The 22335-nt window shown below is 45.9% G+C and overlaps 1 protein-coding gene across 1 annotated transcript in view; it reads left to right on the top strand.

Annotated features, from left to right (window-relative positions):
* Positions 1-2589: 2589 nt before the first annotated feature.
* ANO7 (anoctamin 7) overlaps positions 2590-22335 on the top strand; it is a 221107-nt gene continuing 201361 nt past the window's right edge. Inside the window, exon 1 of the mRNA XM_078640414.1 lies at positions 2590-2761. Within this exon, the coding sequence (XP_078496540.1) occupies positions 2633-2761 (129 nt within the window). The 5' untranslated portion in view covers positions 2590-2632. The remainder of the gene's footprint in view (positions 2762-22335) is intronic.

Below are 22335 nucleotides of genomic sequence, written 5' to 3'. Positions count from 1 at the left end.
GTGTGTGTGTGTCTGCATGCGCGCACGTGTGTGTGTGTGTGTCTGCGTGTGTGTCTGTGGTTGTGTGTGGTTGTGTGTGTGGTTGTGGTTAGGTGTGTGTGGATGTGTGTGTGTGTGTGGTTGTGTGTGTGGTTGTGGTTGTGTGTGTGTGGATGTGTGTGTGTGTGGTTGTTTGTGTGTGGTTGTGTGTGTGGTTGTGTGTGTGGTTGTGTATGTGTGTGTGTAGTTGTGTATGTGTGTGGTTGTGGGTATGGTTGTGGTTGTGGTTGTGGGTGTGTTTGTGTGTGCGTGTGGTGGTTGTGGGTGTGGTTGTGGGTTTGGGTGTGGTTGTGGGTGTATGTGTGTGTGGTTGTGTGTGGTTGTGTTAGTGTGTGTGGTTGTGTGTGTGGTTGTGTGTGTGTGGTTGTGTGTGGTTGTGTGTGTGGTTGTGTGTGTGGTTGTGTGTGTGGTTGTGTGTGTGGTTGTGTGTGTGGTTGTGTGTGTGTGTGTGGTTGGGTGTGGTTATGTGTGGTTGCGGGTGTGGCTGTGTGTGTGGTTGTGTGTGTTTGGTTCGTTTGTGTGGTTGTGTGTGGGTGTGTGTGGTTGTGTGTGTGGTTGTGCTTGTGTTTGTGTGTGTGTTGTGTGTGTGGTTGTGTGGGTGTGTGGGTGTGTGTGTGGGGGTGTGTCTGTATGTGGTTGTGTGTGTGTGGTTGTGTGTGTGGTTGTGAGTGTGTGTGTGTGGTTGTGTGTGTGGTTCTGTGTGTGGTTCTGTGTGTGTGGTGTTTGTGGGTGGGTGTGTGTGGTTGTGTGTGTGGTTGTGTGTGTGTGGTTGTGTGTGTGTAGTTGTGTGTGTGGTTGTGTATGTGTGTGGTTGTGCATGTGTGAGTGTGGTTGTGTGTGTGGTTGTGTGTGTGGTTTTGTGTGTGCGGTTGTGTTTGTGGGTGTGTGTGTGTGTGTGTGGTTGTGTGTGTGGTTTAGTGCGTGGTTGTGTGTGGTTGTGTGTGTGGTTCTGTGTGTTGTTTTGTGTGGTTGTGTGTGGTTGTGTGCGGTTGTGTGTGTGGGTGTGATTGTGGGTGTGGTTGTGTGTGTGTGTGGTTGTGTGTGGTTGTGGTTGTGTGTGTGAGTGGTTGTGTGTGTGTTTGTGTGTGTGGTTGTGTGTGTGGTTTTGTGTGGTTGTGTGTGGTTGTGGGTGTAGTTGTGTGTGTGGACGTGGTTGTGTGGGTGTGGTTGTGTGTGTGTGGTTGTGTGTGTGTGTGTGTGTACCTGTGTGTGTACGTGTGTACGCACCACGATGTAAATCTAGGCCAAACATGTGCATGTGTTTATTGCTTTCAGAGGTATGGTTGTGAGGGTCCACACATCTACGTCCAACCCCTGGAGATCAGAGCTCCCGTGGCAGGGTTTTCTGACGCCTAACAATCGAGAGCTAGATATGCCTAACCCAGAGAAGAATGACAGACACCTGTCTGCTCTCCTTTTCTCCAAAGGGTGTGCTGATAAGCATGTTGATGATTCCGGGTGTGCCCTTTGATTTCAAGGGGTTCAGGACAGCTTGTCTGACTGTATCTCTGTGTTTAGTTGTTAGATTAACCACTTAGACACTGCACGCTGAATTTCTCTAAATTATGTACGTTACATTGCTAGCCAACACTTAATAGTAATGTTACCACTATTGGAAGGTGAGACTGGCTCACTGGAATGATAATCCGGTCATTAAAATCTGGCTTCGAAAGCTACACTCAGCTCTCTGCAGCAAGACCAGAACCCATTAAACTGCGTTTCCGGTTATTCTTGAGAATAATGAGCTCCTGAAATGGGTTCTGCACGCAGACAAAGCCTGCTATACTCCATAAAGGCGGCGTGTGCAGCACGCTTCACCGGCGCACGTTGCAGTGCTGCCGAGTTGCTTACACGAGCCATTGTGGTCCAGCCCCGCATCCCCCTGAGACGGAGGATGCTGATGCAGTAACAGGAGGCGGTGATCCCGGCCAGTGAGCGCCTGACAGCGCAGCTCTCCGCTCTGCATCTTCGCCTGGTACCCAGGATTCTCTCTGTGTTCTCTGACGTGGTCGCCAGAATCCCGGACACGGCGGCTCCGTCAGTGGCCCTCTCCTCTCCGATAACCCCGTGGTGCTCAGGGTTCCCTCGGTGTTCTCTGACGTGGTGGCCAGTATTCTGGCCACGAAGGCTCTGTCGGGGGCCCCTCTCTCCTCCAGGATCCCCACAGTGTTCTCTGACGTGGTCGCCAGTATCCCCACGGCCCTGCCAGTGCCCTTCTCCCCTCCGCTTCCCCTTAGGTACCCGGGATCCCAGCTGGCGCTGTCCTGACAGCATCCCTCGCCCCCTGTTACTCCCAGTAGCCATTGTCCGGCCAGTTACGCCGATTGCCCCGCTCTCCTGCTCCGTGATAGCTTGAACAGTGATACACTCTGACTGCAGCCCTTTGCACCAGTCCCCCCCCCCAAAAAAAAACACACTAATCCCCAACCGGCATCTATATCAACCCAGTCACTGTGCGCTCCATCCTCCCGCGGCACCCTGCCCAGTGGTACCCAGGCAGCGGCGCACGCCCCCATCCCCCTTCCAACCGCTCCAGCTCATACGGCGGCAGCATGCGGGGTCTGACCATCTGCACCTGAGACGGAGGGTCACCATGATCCGCAAGAAGGTCTGCGCGTCCTCGGATACCAGCGCCCTGCTGGACCTCTCGTCCGCGCCGCGCCCCCTTCTCGGGGAGTCCCCCGGCGCCATGCCCAACGGGGACCCGTACGCCGAGCACCTGGTGAGTGTGCCGTTCACCCCGTCATCAACTCTGTGGTTTATTTGTATTTCTTCAATGTGTCATGGCTTCTCAGATGCTAAATGGCTTTTTTAAGGGGAGATTGAGCTGGGTAGCGGCCGGAGCTGCTTTCACCATGAGCTGAATTGTACAGACATGTTGATTGTTGTTAATATAGAAGCAACATGCTTCGAAGTGGTCATCAGAGGTGGATTGGCTGAGCTGCTTGGGAGATCCTGTCCTGGAAGAGCAGAGGGTGCTGAAGGCCAGGAATGAGGTTCATGGGTACATATTTGTACGTCACCACTGCTGGTCAGCAGGTGGTACTTCAGGTCAGCATTTCTGTGCATTTGTAGTGTGATGGGTGAGACAAATGCTTACATATTAGAGGAGGCTGAGATGCACTGCTTAAGGTACATGTTGGCCTCAGTGTGTTTTTGTGGCAGTTTTATATAGCGCAAACTTGAACTAAAGGTATTGAAAGGGCGAGATTTTGATCGATACCTTATATCTATTGATCCAAACCTCGATCTGGTCGACTGAACCTTTATTGCCTGTCTTGGAAGGAAACAGTACACCTATCTGCAAATTAGTTCACCCAAGAAAGGACTCTACTCTTAAAGATCACGGACAACTTCTAGGTTTCAAAAGTTTATTGTAAAGATATAATGAGCTGCAAATACAAGCATCTCAGAATGAGATTCACGAGATACACAGGTCCAATTACATACATGTGCTCTCGAAAAGCCCTCAGACGAGCAACAGAAATCACTAACACAAGTTCTAAAAATAGCAAAGCTATCAGCATAGACGCATATCTCTCCTTCATTTAGGTTGGAGGAAAACAAACACAGGTTAGGCGTCCCTACCCTGTTCTAGATGGTATCCCTACTTAACCAAGTCCCAACCTAACAAAGGTGTCAGCAATGAATGACCCCCAAGGGAAGTCACCCACTCTAAGTCTCTTGGTGAAAACCTAAAGTTCTCCAGTCATGACCCCTCACTGCCTACCCATCCGCTCTCTAAAGGGTCCTCAGGTCTCTGCTCTAACTCCACCCAGGGGTGCTGTCCCTAATACAAAACAGTCAACAACATTTGAGACGCCCCTTGCGAAACGCCTCTCACGTGGTGCAACTTCAGGCTTTTTCCATGATGCTTTGTATTGGGCCTCAGACGTTAGAGTTGACCTTGCTTCTCAGTCTCTTCTCCGGCCCGCTGATACCCCTTAAACATTCCAGAACCCTCCTCCATGTCTGGGCCGTCTACTGAACAGGCCTCTATTCATTCACTTATAATTGGATCCCCCCTTTCCTGTTGCAGACAGATATCTGCCGCCAAGAACCCAACTCTCATAGACTTCTAAAAAGGCTTGCAACATTTCTCAGCCCAGACATGTACGTGTAAATCAATGCTAAAACATTTCAGGCCTACAATATTTCACATTATGATTATAGCATTCAATTTCTTCATTTAATTAAAGCATGTTAAAACTCTTATTCTATTATTTAGAAAACATTACTCTAAATCATGGCCCATTAATGCAATGACCAAAAACGTTAAACAATCTGTGTCGTGAAAAGAAACACCTTCCCTTTTAGCTCCAGCTCTGGCCCTGAGGCCTACCACGTTCTGCGTTTTACCACAGACCATCTTATATGTTTAACAGCTACACGACATAGATTCAAAATAATCACGTCTAATAAAATCATATAATGTCACACATTTCTGTATTAATTCCACTTCTACTTAAATCTCTATATTAGCTATACATTTAGAATATAATTTCAGATACTATTAGCACTCATGGCATTTCTCTTCATGAATTATGCTCTCTATAGGTAAGTGTGATGTACTCATATATTTATATCAGTTTGCGCTCTCTCAGTTCCCCCCTTTGATGACCTCTCGGGGTCATCACTAACATTTAAACTGCAGTTATTGCTGGCATTCTCTGCGCTTCCAGAGCTCTCAGGCTCCTGTACTGATTATCTTGTATGGCAGCCAATCTCTGCAACTGTTCTCTTTGGGCCCTTTCTGACCTTCTTGCTCTGTACCATTTGAATACCCTCACCAATCCCCACAATATTATCCCACAGATCAATATTATGATGATAGGCTTTAGGATATACCAAATAAAGCTTTTGCCTAAGGTGGAAAACCACCCTCCAACTGTACTCATTCCGTGGCCCACCTTTTCCCAGACATTTTCTCTACTCAAGTCTTCGATCTCTTTGTGTATATTAGTTATGTTCTTAATAACTTTCTCAAGGGGTTTTGAAAGGTCTGGAATGTAAGTGCAACATTCCTGAACCTTCAAAGCCTTACAGACTCCGCCCTCTTTTGCTAATAAGACATCTAATGCAAGCCGATTTTGAAGAACCATAGCCCTTATCGATTGCATCTCTCCTTCTACCAGCATTAAGGACTGAGCAGTGCTGGCAGACAACCTGTCGACAACTGTTGCCAGTCGTCTAATTTTAACATCATTAAGGATTATTCCCAAAAGAGGGAACATAGCTCCAAAGACATCTCCAACCATTTCTGCATCGCCTAAATCCCTCCTTCCCCTCGATGATGTCTGGCCCTCAATGATCAATAAGTCTTGTGCATGATATATTTTGGGGAAGACAATTGCCAAGTAACATGATCCATACCAGTTGTCAGGTAGTCTCACGTAAGCATTTCTTCCACATACAAAATACACATTTGGAATCACTTGCATTCCCTTCAGGAAATCCTTAGTGTAGTACTCTAAATTAAAAGCATGTTCACAGTCAACTTCACCCACGTATACATTTTCATAATACGTTTTGGCTCGGTGAAGACATAACTTTCCTCTCTGCGCTTTATCTAAAGCTATTGGACCACTACTACCCTTTCTCTTGTGTGACTTCTCTTCCTCGGTCCAATCTAATTTCCCTTGTCCTGATTTTTTCAAAATCTTTTGTCTCCTGTAACGATCATCCACCTGCCCTATGAACTTTTTCTCGACTTCTGACACCTTACATGTCAGGTTATTTCTACGGGCATGTGAAGTATCTAAGGTAATCCAAGGAATGAAGAACTTGGCCAATCTGTCTTCACTCTTCCAGTAATCCCATTTATTCATCTGCTTATAATTCGGGACTTCTGGCAACACAGAATCATAATTGGAGAAATAGTATTCAAAACTATCTCTCTCATAAAATATACTAAGCAATAAGCTACATGTAATGCCATATGTCAGAGGGAGGTGATGATATCGAATTCCTTCATCTACAGACGCAGGCAACTGCATGCAGACGTAGCAATCCTTAACCTCCATGGCATCCACGTATTCATACAAAAGTTTAGCATAAGCATTTGACCTAAAGTCTCCTTGGGACTCGTCTACATGTAACCTGCGGGCTTCTGCAGCCAATAACGCTTTCTCTTGAGTGTTTTCCCTTTTCTCACCTGCAACAGTGGGTGTAAGTGTTACTACAGAATTCGCATCAGTTACCTTTACCTCTTCCTCATGTCCCTTTACATAAGAAATTGTTACCACTAAAGCTATTAATATTATCACTCCTACTATTAGTGTACCTATTATACATTTAGCTCTGCGGTTCGGGGTGCCGGCCTCCATTTCGTCAGACTATATAGTTCTCTCTTTATCTCCGCAAAAAGTTCTTTTCCTCTCGTTCCTTTACAGTCTCTTTTCAATCCTTTTTGTCTTTAGAATCCACACAGTTGGAGGCTGACAGCCTTTTTCGCAAAAAGTCCTTTCACAGTTCAAAAAGACAACCCTAGCCCTTCTCCATCCACTCAAGGGGTTCCCTAAAATTCTCTGCTTCCTGGGCGCTAGGTAATCTTCTTTTCTTCTGCTTGCTTTATTTACAAAGTCCTTTAACAATCGACTATTAGATTTGTGGTTGCAGCTTCAATAGCATAGTTCAATATTTCCATGCGAAGAGTATGCTCTTCATGTGCTGTTATCGTGGTACCAAAGTCGGGGAATTTCAATTCTGTAAGAAACATGTGTTTTAACTTGCTGAGGCGGGGAGGTCTGGGGAGCACGAATGTTAGTGACCCTTCTTGTTCGACACCGGGTACCAACAGTTGTATTTCCACGGTGATAATGGGCTCAGAACTGGACACCACCACCGCTCGGATCCTCCCTGTCTCCGGTTTCACAGACATTTGTCGCCAGATATGTCCACTCAGGTGTGGAGTATCTTCTGTTAGGCACACGCACTCTTCTTGACCTTCTTCGGTCTGGTGCTTCAGCGCCCTGAGCACCTTCTTCTGGGTCTGAGTCTTCTGATATCGGAGGAAGGGTTGCTTCTGGAGTTGACCTCAGGCTAGAACTTCTTCTTTGTGGCCAATTTGCTTCTCCACGTGCCCTTCTACTCCTTCTCCTTCTGGTCTGTTCTCGCTCTCTTTCAGACCTGTCAGGGTCAGACTCGTACTCCCAGCTGTCTTCTCCTTCTGTAGCGTCTTCTGTTTCGCTGTTGTACTGACCGTCCTCAGCTTGGTCAGACTCGTTCCCTGCTTCCACTGGCACCTCTACAGCTTGGCTAGCCCCCTCTATGGCTTCTTGGTCCTCTGCTGGACGTCCATCCGAGAGAGGAGCTGTTTCCAGAGGTGCTGGAACCCTTTTCGTATGCGACGCGTGTATCCAGTTGGGCAGGCCTCCCACCTTTACAGCTGTACTTGTGATCAGGATGACCTGGTAGGGCCCACGCCAACGAATATCCAAGCAGCTTCTTCTCACATGTTTCTTCACCAGGACCCAGTCCCCAGGATACAGGTCATGGCAAGGGCCCTGGCACGCTGGAACCTCTGCAGCCTGCACCTGAAGGGACACAGAACGCATGGCGTCAGACAGCCCCTTACAATAGTCCAGGATCATATCATCTGTGATATTTAACAGTGCAGTAGCTGGAATAGATGGCAGTCTCATTGCTCTCCCCATTAACACCTCATGTGGTGACAACCCTGTTCTTCTGTCTGGGGTACTACGAAGGCTCATGAGTACTAATGGCAGGGCATCAGGCCAACTCAGGGTCGTTGAGGAGCAAACTTTCGCTATTCTGGACTTGATCGTGCCATTAATTTGTTCCACAATTCCTGAGGCTTCTGGTCGGTAACTGCAATGGAGCTTTTGGTCTATATTCAGTGCAACACAAATCATCTTCACAAGCTCGCTGTTAAAATGTGTTCCCCTATCTGATTCCAAAAAGGCCGGCACCCCGAACCGAGGGATAAGTTCTCTAAGCAGTAACTTAGCCACTGTGAGGGTGTCGCACCTACGTGTAGGGTATGCCTCAACCCATCTGGAGAACACACAAACAACCACCAGGACATAGCGGAGGCGGTTGCATCTTGGCATTTCAATGAAATCTATCTGCATTCTGTTGAATGGACCTCCAGACCTTCCTATGTGACTTAGTGCAACTGGTGTTCTTTTCCCTACATTCAGCTGCTGGCAGGTCACACAACGCTGGCACACTGCTTCTGCTGCTATTCTAAACTTAGGATTGTACCAAGTCTGTCTAAACACTCTCAGCATAGCATCTCTCCCTAAGTGTACTGGACCATGTATGAGTCTAGCCATTGGACTCACCATCTCATTGGGCAACACTGCTCTGCCGTCTGCTGAGACCCAAAAATGAGTCTCACCCATTACACATCCTGCCTTTACCCATGTTTCCTTTTCTGAATCAGGAGCATTTTCTTGCATGGTTGACAATTCATCCCAAGTATCAACAGTTTCCAGTATCATGGCTAATTCAGTTCTTACATTTATTCCACCCACATCCACCTCTGTGAAAGAGTAACCTTGTTCTGCGCAATACCGCGCAACTTCATCAGCATATCTATTGCCTTTTGAAACAAAGTCCTCATTTTTGGTATGTGCGATGCACTTTACAACTGCGATACTTGCTGGACATTGCAATGCTTCTAACAACAAGCGCACAAACTCTCCATTGCGAATGGGAGAGCCTGAAGAAGTCATGAACCCTCTTTGAGACCATAACTGCCCGTAATCATGAACTACCCCAAACCCGTATTGGCTGTCGGTGTAAATGGTGACTCGAATTTGATTGCCTGCTAAGCAAGCACGTGTTAGGGCAATAATCTCGGCTACCTGAGCGGAGTGTACTCCTTCCAGGCACCCTGCTTCCACAACTCCTTCAATTGTACAAACAGCATAAGCTGCTCTCAACTGCCCAACTTCGTCTCTTACACATGAGCCATCGACAAAGAAAACTTCATCTGGGTCGGTCAGTGGCTCATCTACGATGTCGGGTCTGGGTTTGGTGCATAGTTCAGTCACATCGAGACAGTCATGGTCTGTATATTCATCATCATCATCAATATCATTTGGAAGTGGCATTAAGGTAGCAGGGTTCAAAACAGAGCATCTCTTGAGGGTCACGTTCTCTGCAGCAAGAATAACTTGCTCATAGCGCGTGAGCCTGCTGTTGGTCAGATGCTGTGTTTTGGTCCTGGTCATCAACAGTTCAACAGAATGTGGCACGCACACCTCTAACGGGTGCCCCATGACGATATTTTCACATCTCTCAATGCTGACACCCGTTGCAGCAACGGATTTGAGACATCCGGGCAACGCTGCGGCTACTGGGTCTAAAGTAGCCGAGAAATAAGCAACTGGTCTACGGGCATTCCCATGGATTTGGACCAACACAGACAACGCACAACCTTCTCTCTCACAACAGTAAAGAAAGAATTGTTTATTGTAATCAGGCATTCCCAATGCCGGAGCACGACACAGGTCCTCTCTCAGCTGTAAGAATGCCATCAAACAGTCTTTGTCCCATGGTACCGGATCACTCACCTCCTTGTGCGTCAGTTTTTGCAAAGGTTTTGCTTTCAGTGAAAAGTTCACGATCCACTGTCGGCAATAACCCACCATCCCTAGGAACATCCTGACCTCTCTCTGTGTCTGAGGCGCATTCATTTTCATGATCGCCTCTATCCTATCTGGTGACACTTTTCGTTTGCCTTTCTCAATTCTGTGTCCCAAGTACTGTACTTCTGTCAGGCAGTACTGCAATTTTCCCGGGGACACCTTGTGCCCATTGGCAGCTAGGTGATTTAACAAAGCAATGGAGTCTTCCCTGCAAGCTTCTTCTGTTTCTGACGCCACAAGGAGGTCGTCTATGTACTGGACCAGAACTGACTTCTGGGGCAGCACTAGACTTTCAAGATTTTTCTTCAGAAGCTGGTTAAAGATCGATGGACTCTCTGTATACCCCTGAGGGATACGACACCATGTTAGGACGCGATTTTCCAGCTTAAATGCGAAAAGAAAATGGCTATCTTCGTCCAAAGGGATCGAAAAGAAAGCCTGACAAAGATCTATCACAGTGAACCACTCAGCTTGGAATGGAATCTGAAACAGTATCACTGATGGATTCGGTACCACTGGACAACATGAAACGACTATGTTATTAATCTTTCGAAGGTCCTGCACTATCCGAAATTTCCCATTTGGTTTCTGCAGACCCATAATCGGGGAGTTACATGGACTACCCACGATTTCTTTCAGTATTCCCTGTTTAATCATGGACTCGATCACGGGTTTTATGCCTGCAATCGTTTCTGGAGTCAGTTTATACTGGGGTGTTCTTGGGAACTCAGCATGCGGTTTCACTACAATTTTCACTGGGTCCACCCCTTTGACCAATCCAATCTCTTCCCCAGTGAAATCCCATACCTCTGATGCCACTGTCTCTCTCAAATCCCAGGGAAGCTCGTCTACTGTCAAAGTAGGGTACAGCTCCACACATATTCTTGAGTTTGCAACTTTGAAATCTGCATCATCATCATTAGTCAATACCTCCACTCCCTGGGGTGTACAATATATAGTACAATTCAATTTGCACAACAGGTCTCTTCCTAGCAGACACACAGGGCTTGAATCGCAAACCACAAATTGGTGCTCATCGCTGTACTTCCCTATTTTCACCTGTACCGGTTCTGTCAATTGGCTGGTTATTCTCCTGTTTGCGACCCCTACCACCTGTATGGTCTCTCCAGACATGGGCAGGTCTGGAACTGCAGCTGATCTGATCGTGGATCTAGTGGCTCCTGTGTCCACCAGAAATGTCGTAGGGCACCCTGCTACTTCTGCTTCAACATAGGGTCCCCTCTGATCTACCTCTAGGGCTGCCCCGAGGGTGCAGTCTTCTCTTTCCACTCTCTGTCCGGTTAATGGGTCCACATAATAGCATTCTTCACCTTCCACAAACAGGGGCATTTGTCTATAGGTCTTACCCATACTCCCTACTCGAGGAGGTTGCGGGAACTGGGCTCGGGGAGGAGCCCCCCCCCCTTTGAGCACCTTTCCTTGGTATGGCGTCGCCCCTCTCATAGGTGCGCTCTGAACCTCTTCCTCCTCTATCTCTTGCTCTCCGATCTCCACATTGTAAGGGCACTCGCGTTTCCAATGCCCCAACTCGTTGCACTGGTGACACCTAGTCGTTTTCTTCAAGGTAGCTATGTCTACTCTGGGTCTAAAGGTAGTACTCTCCTCATTACCCTTGTTCTGACTGTACTGCTTCTTACCTCCTGTACCTGTCCCTTGCTGCTGTTGTTGCGGTCCCCCCTTTCCTGCTGCCTGCAATTGTACCACCATCAGCTTCTCTTTTAGTTTCTTAGCCTTGGAGTCTACCTCATCACAGCAGTACCTGGCATATCTCAGTATTTCATCTAGGGGTCTACTTTGCCAACAAATCGAGTGTTGCTGAATCATTAAACTAATATCCGGTCTCAGTCCCAGGACGAACTTGGACACGAATTGCCCTATGTCCTTTGGATCCATTACATCCAAGCCGCTATACTGTTTAAACGCCTTCAGCAATCTCTCGTAATATTCATGGACTGTCTCTTTGGGTTCCTGTCTCGTTCTGTCTATTCTGACCCAATCTATGTCTTGCATTGGCACTTTTTCTTTCAGCCAAGTCATCACTCTCTCGAATTTTGCCATCACGATCTCGGACGGCCCATTAGTCCTAGCATCTCTCTCTGGCTCCGTTGTGGGCCACTCAGCGCTAACCTTGCATGCTGTCCACAGATCTCCTGGTACTACAATGTCAAACAGCGTGTTCAGATCTATCCATAGGACTTTTGAGATCTTTACAAACCTCTCGACTTGCTTGTACCACTCCACGGGGCTCTCTCGTAACTTGGGGAAAGATGTGGTAAAAGCAGCTAAATCTCCCCTACTCCAAGGGACATGTACATAGCTCCCATTGGCAACTTCACGCAAAGGGTAAGCTTCTATTCCCTGCTGTCCTGGTGTTATACCAATCATGCTTCTCCTGCCGGTCCCTTTCTTGGACCACCTCTCTTCCCACTTATCTAGTGCCCTCCATGTCCTTATTCCAGTAATCAATTCCCTTATGTGTGTTTTCAGCCCAATCGTTCTCCTCTCATCTAGATCCCGATCTGAGTAATGTAGCCTGTGGTTACCCTGTAATGCTTTGGTTCTTGACAAGTCCACCATATATTTGCCTGCTAGTTCGACTAACTTCTCATGGACTGCTCTCGCCTTTCGTGTGATGTCCTTTGCCATATACAGTATTTCATCCTGTTCATACATTTCCATTCTTTCCAAAGGCAGGGTACCATCTACCATGTCATCCAGATCTGACCTTAAGCTGGAGACATCTAGTCTCTTGGCTTTTATCTCAGCTCGCAATATGTCTTTTGAAGGGGGCTCACTGGTCTCCCTACCATCCCAACTTCGAGCTCTGCGTTTGGGCTCGGGAGAATTAATGGGTGGCCTCCCTTGCTCCCATCTCTCCAAGTCCCATGCTCGGCCATCCGATCTTGGAAGGTGATGGAACACGGGCCTGTTATCCCTACTCTCTCTCTGCCCACTCTCGTCTTCCTCTCTCCTCTCACCGCACATCTCTCTGTTATTTTCCCTCTGGTCGGTACACTCCCTTTGCCTCGTATCGCTCAGTATCCGATACGATCCTTCCTGGTTCCCCATATTCCCTGGGCTGCGCTCATTTCTGTCATCACAGGGACTATGGTGCGACCTCTCACAACTCTCATTCTGTTCTCTGGTGCCGGGCACACAGTGTGGACACTTAAAGCTGTTCCTGTACTCTTGCGCTCTCCTCTCCCCTTCACTGAGTATTGGGCACGCCACCCCTCCACTCCCGGGGCCCCCGTTCTCCAGGTCTGTTCTACCTCCACTCCGGGCCCAATGGGTGACTCCCCTACTCCCTCCACAGTCCCACTCCGGGCTACTCTCCCCAGCCCCGCAGTGAGTTCGTGCTCTGCTGTCCTGACTTTCCCTTTCTGCTTCTGCAGCATTGATGCACTTTTGAGCCTTCACTGCCTCATCCCACTGCTTCATGTACTCATTTAGTTCTTGAAAGGATTTTCGTCCAGATCCCCTCAGATCCATTGGCCATCTGGGGCCCCCAGGATCTCCCCCTGGGTCCCCTGCTGTGTGCATCGGGGTGCTCCACTCTCTGGGTATCGGCATCTGACTTGGGGAATTAGTGGTATCGTTCCTCCTTGCCTGCTCTGCTCTTTCTCTGTCTTTCCGCTTCCGTTCTTCCCCTTTTGCTCTCTCTTGGTCATATATCGATATTATAGGACCTATGGTAACAGGTACCTGTAGTGCATCTGGTAATGGGTAGGATGTGGCGCTTTCCGTTTCCGGCGCTCTTTGTACCACAAACCTACCGACTACCTGTTGCACCTGACTAGGCTGGAGCAACTCTTTCTTTGGCTCAGGATCCCACTGTGAACTGGGAAGCGGTCTATGCTCTCCTGCATTGCCCCCCTTTTCTCCTTCAGTATTCTCGACCTCTCCCCCTGCTCTATTATACGGGGGTGGCCTGTCTGTCAGTAATCTGTTTATCAGGCTGTCCTCTGTTTCGCTCTCATCATCTTCTTCTAGGGGGCTTTTATTTACTGGCGCCTCTAACACTGGGTACAGTTTATTTATTTCCAAATTATGCACTCTCCATCTTTTAGCATCCGCATCCCACCTGGCATCCTGTACTGCCCTTACCGAGCGTTTCACCCTTTCTTGTCGTCTGTTCATATTCCTTTCATGCGCTGCCCTAAGCCATGCTTCAAGGGCTTCAAACTGGGTTGGTCTAGGCAAGGGTCTCTTTGAGGTCATGACTGATTTCAATCGATGTAACACCTCTAATCTGAACGTCCCGTACTTCGGGAACGTCAGTTCCTCGTTTCCTTCAGTAATCTTACTCCACTCTGATATCCAAAGGATCGTATGCAACCCAACATTTACTGCCATATAACGAGCTGGCGTACCCTCCGGCGGGGCTTCTTCCCCTTCATACGATCCTCGCCTCTCTTTCTTAAACAGCGCTTTCAACCATTTAAAACACTTCATAATTATGCGCACAAAATCCAGCCTCGCTACTCTGTTTACTTCCTGGTGACACTCCACCAATCCTGTCGCGGCTTTGCTAGCTTGGCCTATCACAGCGCGGTCTTTCTCCTGTTGGCCAATCACGTCGCGACCCTGTATGACGTGTTCGCTAGCTGGCCTATCACAGCGCGGTCTTTCTCCGGTCAGCCAATCACTGCGCGACACCACCTGACGTCTCTTTTCTCCGCTTCGCAGCAGCACCCCTCCTTTCTCAACTCGTCTCCCGGTTATGCATGCGTCCCATTCATACACTGAAAAATGACTACTTCCGACCAAGCGGTCACTTCTCTCGACTGTACGTCCACAGTCTATCTGTAATTGTCAACACAACTGACGAGATGTCTATCGTCTCTCTGATAGGTTACTTACACACACAGTAACTTCCGACCAGCGTCCGTTACTCACGCACTCACTCTTACGTTCCCCCTATCTCGGTCTCTCGGGCGATCAATGGTACCTCATGACCCCCTTCACTCTAGTTGACAATTACTCTGGGTGTCCGATACACCCGAACCACTTAAGCTCTCTTTGAACTTAAGATTTCCACCGGTTGCGCGCGCTCACAACCTGTTCCACAGTCACTCTACAAACATTCAACTCCGCCAGACATTACAACATAGATACAATACAAAAACACCGCAATCTAACACGCATAACCCTTTATACTCACTCTCGACCGATACTGCTGCTTTTTCTGTCTCACGTCATCCGGATCTTCATCTGCGGGCTGTTCTTCCGATCATCGATTTCTAGGGGCCTTGGGGTAAGCTAACCTGGCCTAGGTCACCGTCCTCAAGAAGGCAACCATCCTCTATAGCTACCAACTGAAAGGGCGAGATTTTGATCGATACCTTATATCTATTGATCCAAACCTCGATCTGGTCGACTGAACCTTTATTGCCTGTCTTGGAAGGAAACAGTACACCTATCTGCAAATTAGTTCACCCAAGAAAGGACTCTACTCTTAAAGATCACGGACAACTTCTAGGTTTCAAAAGTTTATTGTAAAGATATAATGAGCTGCAAATACAAGCATCTCAGAATGAGATTCACGAGATACACAGGTCCAATTACATACATGTGCTCTCGAAAAGCCCTCAGACGAGCAACAGAAATCACTAACACAAGTTCTAAAAATAGCAAAGCTATCAGCATAGACGCATATCTCTCCTTCATTTAGGTTGGAGGAAAACAAACACAGGTTAGGCGTCCCTACCCTGTTCTAGATGGTATCCCTACTTAACCAAGTCCCAACCTAACAAAGGTGTCAGCAATGAATGACCCCCAAGGGAAGTCACCCACTCTAAGTCTCTTGGTGAAAACCTAAAGTTCTCCAGTCATGACCCCTCACTGCCTACCCATCCGCTCTCTAAAGGGTCCTCAGGTCTCTGCTCTAACTCCACCCAGGGGTGCTGTCCCTAATACAAAACAGTCAACAACATTTGAGACGCCCCTTGCGAAACGCCTCTCACGTGGTGCAACTTCAGGCTTTTTCCATGATGCTTTGTATTGGGCCTCAGACGTTAGAGTTGACCTTGCTTCTCAGTCTCTTCTCCGGCCCGCTGATACCCCTTAAACATTCCAGAACCCTCCTCCATGTCTGGGCCGTCTACTGAACAGGCCTCTATTCATTCACTTATAATTGGATCCCCCCTTTCCTGTTGCAGACAGATATCTGCCGCCAAGAACCCAACTCTCATAGACTTCTAAAAAGGCTTGCAACATTTCTCAGCCCAGACATGTACGTGTAAATCAATGCTAAAACATTTCAGGCCTACAATATTTCACATTATGATTATAGCATTCAATTTCTTCATTTAATTAAAGCATGTTAAAACTCTTATTCTATTATTTAGAAAACATTACTCTAAATCATGGCCCATTAATGCAATGACCAAAAACGTTAAACAATCTGTGTCGTGAAAAGAAACACCTTCCCTTTTAGCTCCAGCTCTGGCCCTGAGGCCTACCACGTTCTGCGTTTTACCACAGACCATCTTATATGTTTAACAGCTACACGACATAGATTCAAAATAATCACGTCTAATAAAATCATATAATGTCACACATTTCTGTATTAATTCCACTTCTACTTAAATCTCTATATTAGCTATACATTTAGAATATAATTTCAGATACTATTAGCACTCATGGCATTTCTCTTCATGAATTATGCTCTCTATAGGTAAGTGTGATGTACTCATATATTTATATCAGTTTGCGCTCTCTCAGTATTGTAGCGCTTTACCCGAGCTTTACATCACAGAAGGACAAATGCATTGTTAGGTGGAAGCCTACCAGAGAACACAGCTGTCTGGTTGCGAAAATACTTCTTTCGGGCATTCTGCAAGCTTCCCTGGGAATGTATTGCATCCTTTCATTACCATTGGCTGTGTGGTTTGTAACTCATATTTTCTGACTTTCTATTCGCTGGCTTGATTTATTTTAGGCGGTCCGCATGTCTTCCTCTCCTTTAGCAAAGCTTGTTCACCATCGCACCTTGTATTCTCCATGAGTTAGCGTTTTATGTAAACAGGCCTTTACATTTTGTTCATATCTTGTCACATTTGCTGTGCATTCAAAGACAGAAGTCCAATGTCAAGGCTCTGTCTTCCGAAGGAGCTTGGTGTTTACTTTTCTTTCCCTTACTTCAAAGTGAGAAGTATTATGTGACAATCTTGCCCTGGGAAATAAACTGCTTTTTTGTAGCACACAACAAATTTGAAATGTGTGTAGATGAACTGTGCACATATTTCAGAATATATCAGAATTTGGAAAGCACAAATAAAGCATGTTTTTGTAATTCAGAAATGTGGTGGAAACAAATCTTTTAATGAGATCAAAACAAATCAATACACTAGGTGATGCCATTTCCACACATTATTTTTTGTGCGCTGTATAGTTTTATGCAAATGTAATGGTCATTTCAATTGTAATTGCATTTATTTAGTGATTACTTCCCCTATTATGATTATGTTCTCGAGAGTATGTATATATTGAACTCTGATTGGATGTATATTGTCTCATGATAGGTTCATGGTGCAACACGTGTCCTGATGATGGTCTCCACGAATTGTATTGTATGAGACCGAAACGTCGACGATACGACACTTTTTTGTATATAAAATTATTGGATTTGGATTTGTATATATTTTTCAAATGAAATTTATATGGTAGATATGTGAATACTATCCATATTGTGTTCAAAAAGTGTCATGAAAGTACTGTACATTGCAAAACACTGAGAAACAGTACATCTTTTGTGTTGCAGTATATGAAATTACATATGATTTATACGTATGCAAACGAAATATAATTTGGCGTGATTACAATAAAATAAGTAATGAATTGTATATATGTCCCTCGAGTACTTTAAAATTGATGCTCACTGTTGTGACAAATTTGAAAAACTGTTGAAATATTATTGAATTACTCCTTCAGGAACATTTTCATTGTGTTATTGAATATACCCAGTTCCTTGGGAATATTGGGTTGCCCTATTCATTTTTGATTACTTCCCCTGACGAGGCATCTAAGCACTTTTTCGGCAAGTACCACACTACTCCAAACTCATAAAGTATTAGTGGTGAATTTGTATAGTGAAATATGAAAGTAATTTAAGTGGTGGATATGTTAGTCAGTTATTTGGATTGAGAAGGATAGTGGAGAGATAGAAGAGGGAAAAGGTTTGCATTTATATAACCCTGATGAGGTGTTGAAGCGCTTTTTCGGCAAGTGGAATGCTACTCCGGAGCCCATAAAGGATTAGTGGTGAATTAGTAATGTAAAGTATGCAAGTAATTTCAGAAGTGGATATGTTAGTTTGTTATTTGGATTGAAAAGGATAGTTGAGGGATAGAAGAGGGAAAAGGTTTGCATTTATAGAGCGCTTGCTACTCCTGATGAGGTGTTGAAGCGCTTTTCAGTGAATAGCACACTACTCCGAAGCTCAAACAGAATTAGTGGGAATTTGTATGGTGAAATATGCAATTCATTTTAGTGGTGGACATGTTAGTCTGTTATTTGGATTGAAAAGGAATAGTAGAGGGATAAAAGACGGAAGGGCCTAGAAATTATTATTATTTTTTGGAGTTTAAAGCTGTAGGAGGGGGTTTTGGATCAGTAATGGGGAGGTGGAGAATAGTTATTATAGGTAAATAAGAAATTAACTTGAGTGGTGGACATGTTAGTGTGTTATTTGGATTGAAAAGGAATAATGGAGGGATAGAAGGTGGAAGGAGAGATAGAGGAGGGAAGAGTCTAGATTTTGTTTTCTCTTTTTCTTAGTTCATAGCAGTAGGAGTGGGTTTGGGATGAGTAAAGGGGAGGTGGAGGGGGAAGAGCCAGAGGGAAGGGTTTAGAAAGGCTTGTTTGGGAGATCTGAATAGTAAAAAGAGGTATGAGATGATGCAAGGAGGGGTAGAGTAGGGAAGAGTCTAGAAAGGGTTATTTTGGGGATCATAGTAGTGGTATGGGATTAGGGATGAATGAGAGTTGAGGTAGAGGATATATAAAGAGCGGTATTGGGTGAGAAACGGGATAGTGCATTGGATATGATGAATTAGAAGAAAAGTAATACATTTATAGATACATAAGTGCATGGAAGGTATATAATGCATTAGGAAGGTAGTATATGTAGATTAAAGATGCATTTAATAAACTACGGCTTTCAAGTATTGTTGTACTTTAATTTTTATTATTTTATTTTTTGTACTTCAATAGTGAAGCAATTGTAGATAAATAATTATACTTAAAGATTTACTTGTTTATGCAGTAACCTATATACATGTTAAAAACATAGAATAATTTAACTATAAGTAACATGTACATTTGTTAAGCAGAACTAATGAATATCTATATTTTTAAAACCATAATTATTATACACATTTATACAAAGCAATACACATATGTAGGTACATATTTATAGTCCAAATAAATGCTTATATACAGAGGGATATGCTGTACACTTCTGTTTGTGTATGGTGGTTATGTGGGGAAGAGCCAAGTCTTGAGTAGTTTTCTGAAGATAAGGTGGTTATCCGTGCATCTTATGTTGAGGGTGAAGAATTCCATAGTTTGGCTGGTTGAACAGAGAAGGATGTGCCAGCCATGGTTTTTTTCTTATACGTTGGGATTTTGAGGTAAGAAGCCACTCTAGAGTGAGGTTCCATTGTTGAATGTATTTGGTGATTTTATTCCTGATGATGAGCGGTCCTGTTTCATGTATCACTTTGTGGGTGACACAAAGCAGCTAGAATGTGGATCTTCTGGCAACCGGTAACCAATGCAGGGCTTTCAAGGCAGGGGATATGTGGGCTTGGAGCATTATATGTCAGAGTAGTCTGGCAGAGGCTATTGGCGTAATTGAGTTTGAACAGAACAAGCGAAATGGTAGCCTGGGCCTTTTGTGGAAATCCATGTCTTCACTTTTGTCTGCATCAAGACACGAAGCCTGCAATGGCAGTCTTGCATGTGCCTGGTGAGGGGTACCTTAGGGTGACAAATCGCGGTGCTGCCTTTAGTGTCCCTATTTAGTACCTCAGGGCCTAGGTACTAGGGGTGCCATTTACTAGGGACTTCCAGAGGGTGCTAAAGGTTTTGCCAATTGGGGGAACAATTGTACAGTTGTTAGGGAAAGAACACTGGTACTGGTGACTTGGTTAGCAGGACCCCAGTACACTTCAGTCAATTTTGCATCAATTACCAGGCAAAAGGGGGGAGGAGAAGGGTGCAAACAAATACCCAGTTTCCTACACACAGGAGTTCTTGGTTCCTGGGTGAAGTGCTGGAAAGTCTTCCAGGCTTTGGAGACACAGCAGCTGCAGCAAAAGTAGTCTTTTTGTGCAATTGTCAAAGTCAGCAGGCAGGCCGGCCGGCAGGGTTGGAGCCAAATCAGTTGCTAAGTCTTCTGTTCTTGCTCTTCGCGACTCTCCACGTGCGTCTTCTTCTTACAGGTCAGTAATATCGGATTTTCTAGTGCCAGGGGCTCCCTCAAATACAGAATTTAAGGGCGTTAGGGGAGTGTAGGGTAGTAGCCAATGGGCTACCTCCCTATGGGGTCACTACACCCCCAATATGACCACTTATTGTAGATAGTGGGCATAACCCTGTCCCGTTAAAAATATGTGGTCTGTAATGGCAGTGCATTGACACACCATGCATACTCCACTCTAGGCCACTCTACTCCCCTCTACAACACTCCACTCCACAACACTCTCCTCAACTCTATTACATGACATTCCATTCTACTACACTACACTCTGTCATTTCATCTAGGCCACTCGATGACACTGTATTCCACTCTACAACACTCCATACCACTTTACTCCACTCGGCGCCACGTCACTTCACACTATGCTACCCCACTCTATGACACTTTACTCCACTCTATACTATGCCACTCCATGCTATGCACTCCACTCTGACACTTAACTCCACTCTAAAACACTCTACTCTACTAAACTTTACTATGCCACGCTCTACGACACACTACTCGACTGTTTGCCTCAATACCCTACTCCACTTTATTTCTCTTTACTCTCGGAGACTCTACTTCTCTCTACGACTTTCCACTCTAGAACTCTACTCTACGCCACTTCACTCTACAACTCTACTCCACACTTAGCCACGCCACTCTATGACACTCCACAACATTGTCCTCTACGTCAATACCTGTAAGCCATGCTGAACAGCAGCCACGCAGGTGTACAACATAGCCAGAACACATTGGCAAAACTAATAGCCCTTGCATAGGCATGACAAATTGGCTTTGCCAATGCTTGTATTTTTAGGCACCAGAAGTTAAAGTGATCTGGCCAGATTCACAGGATGTTCAGCCTACGCAGAGACTCAAACCTAGTTCTCCAGTTCCAAAGTTGGCAGTTCTGGCCGTAATGCCACAGATTCTCCCATGTGGTGAGATAGCAGAGGAGCCTACAAATCAGGACTGAGGTGCACTGCAAAAGCAACATGTTAACCTCACTGGGGAGACAGCAGAGGGACCTGTGTATCAGCACATGTCGCCCCCAGTGCTTGGACAAAAGAGTGAAATTCATGTAAATGAAGTGGATTCATAGAGATTAAAATGGATCCCAGTACTGGAGTAGCTGGAGGTGCTGCAGATCAAAATTGCTGTGCGTTGGCAGAGCAGTGCATGGTCCCAGTGCTTGCATAAAGGGGCTGCAGGCCACTACTGAGGTATTGAGGGCCTGCAGAGCAGTACCGAGGTGCATCGGCAGAGCTCTGTGTGGACCCAGTGCTGCGATAACAGAGTAGGCTGCATGTAAGTATCGAGGTGGATTGATAGAGCTTTAAATGGGCCCTAGTACTGGAGTAGCAGGAGGTGCTGGTGGTCACACTTGATCTGCATTGGCAGAGCTTTGTATGGTCATAATACTTGAATAAGAGAGGCTGTAGGCTGGGACAGTGGCACATTGGACCAGTTATGTTTGGGGCCCAGTAGGACAACAGAGAGAGCTGCAGATGAAGATTGAGGTGTATTGGAAGAGCAGCATGTGGCTCAGCACTAGAATAACATGAGGTGGAGGAGAAGCAGATCAGATTGGAGGTGTATGTAGGAGCTACATGTGGTCCCAAGTTACAAGGTGTTACTGTGGTTGTGGATCAGGATTGAGCTGGTTTGGATGTTCACAGTGCGGGTGTCAGAGTTTTCACATGTTGGCTGCTGCAGTACCAGCTGTAAATATACTGGGAGATCCGTTTGTGGCCTAAAGTACTGAACTAGGAGGGGTATCAGAGGCCATGACTGCAAAATATTGGTAGTATCCAGCATCGACCAATGTAGGCAGTATGCAAGTGACATAACAGAGTGTGACATCACACATGGCATGACAGGCAGTGACTTCCCAGGAAGTGGCATCATGACACATGACTTGACAGAAAGTGATATCATAAGAAGTGACATCAAATCTTAAGACTTCACTCATATGTTTAGCAGGTCTATCATGTATACATTTGAGTGCATTATGAGATTTAACAAATGAAAGCTGATCAGTACTTAAGCCTGTGACTTGAGTTCTGTGTTTGAAGGAATTAACAGACCAAATGTGCAGGGAAAAATCAAAGGGTGGATGCTTAAAATGGTTTTCCAGCACTGCTACTGTTCTATGTGTGATCCTTACGGCAGTTCTGGATTCGGGAAAAC

The sequence above is a fragment of the Lissotriton helveticus genome, chromosome 5_1 (assembly GCF_964261635.1).
Source record: "Lissotriton helveticus chromosome 5_1, aLisHel1.1, whole genome shotgun sequence".
In the NCBI taxonomy this organism is placed as follows: Eukaryota; Metazoa; Chordata; class Amphibia; order Caudata; family Salamandridae; genus Lissotriton; species Lissotriton helveticus.
Note: the sequence above shows the minus strand (reverse complement) of the source record. Positions and strands in the feature narration are given on the sequence as shown.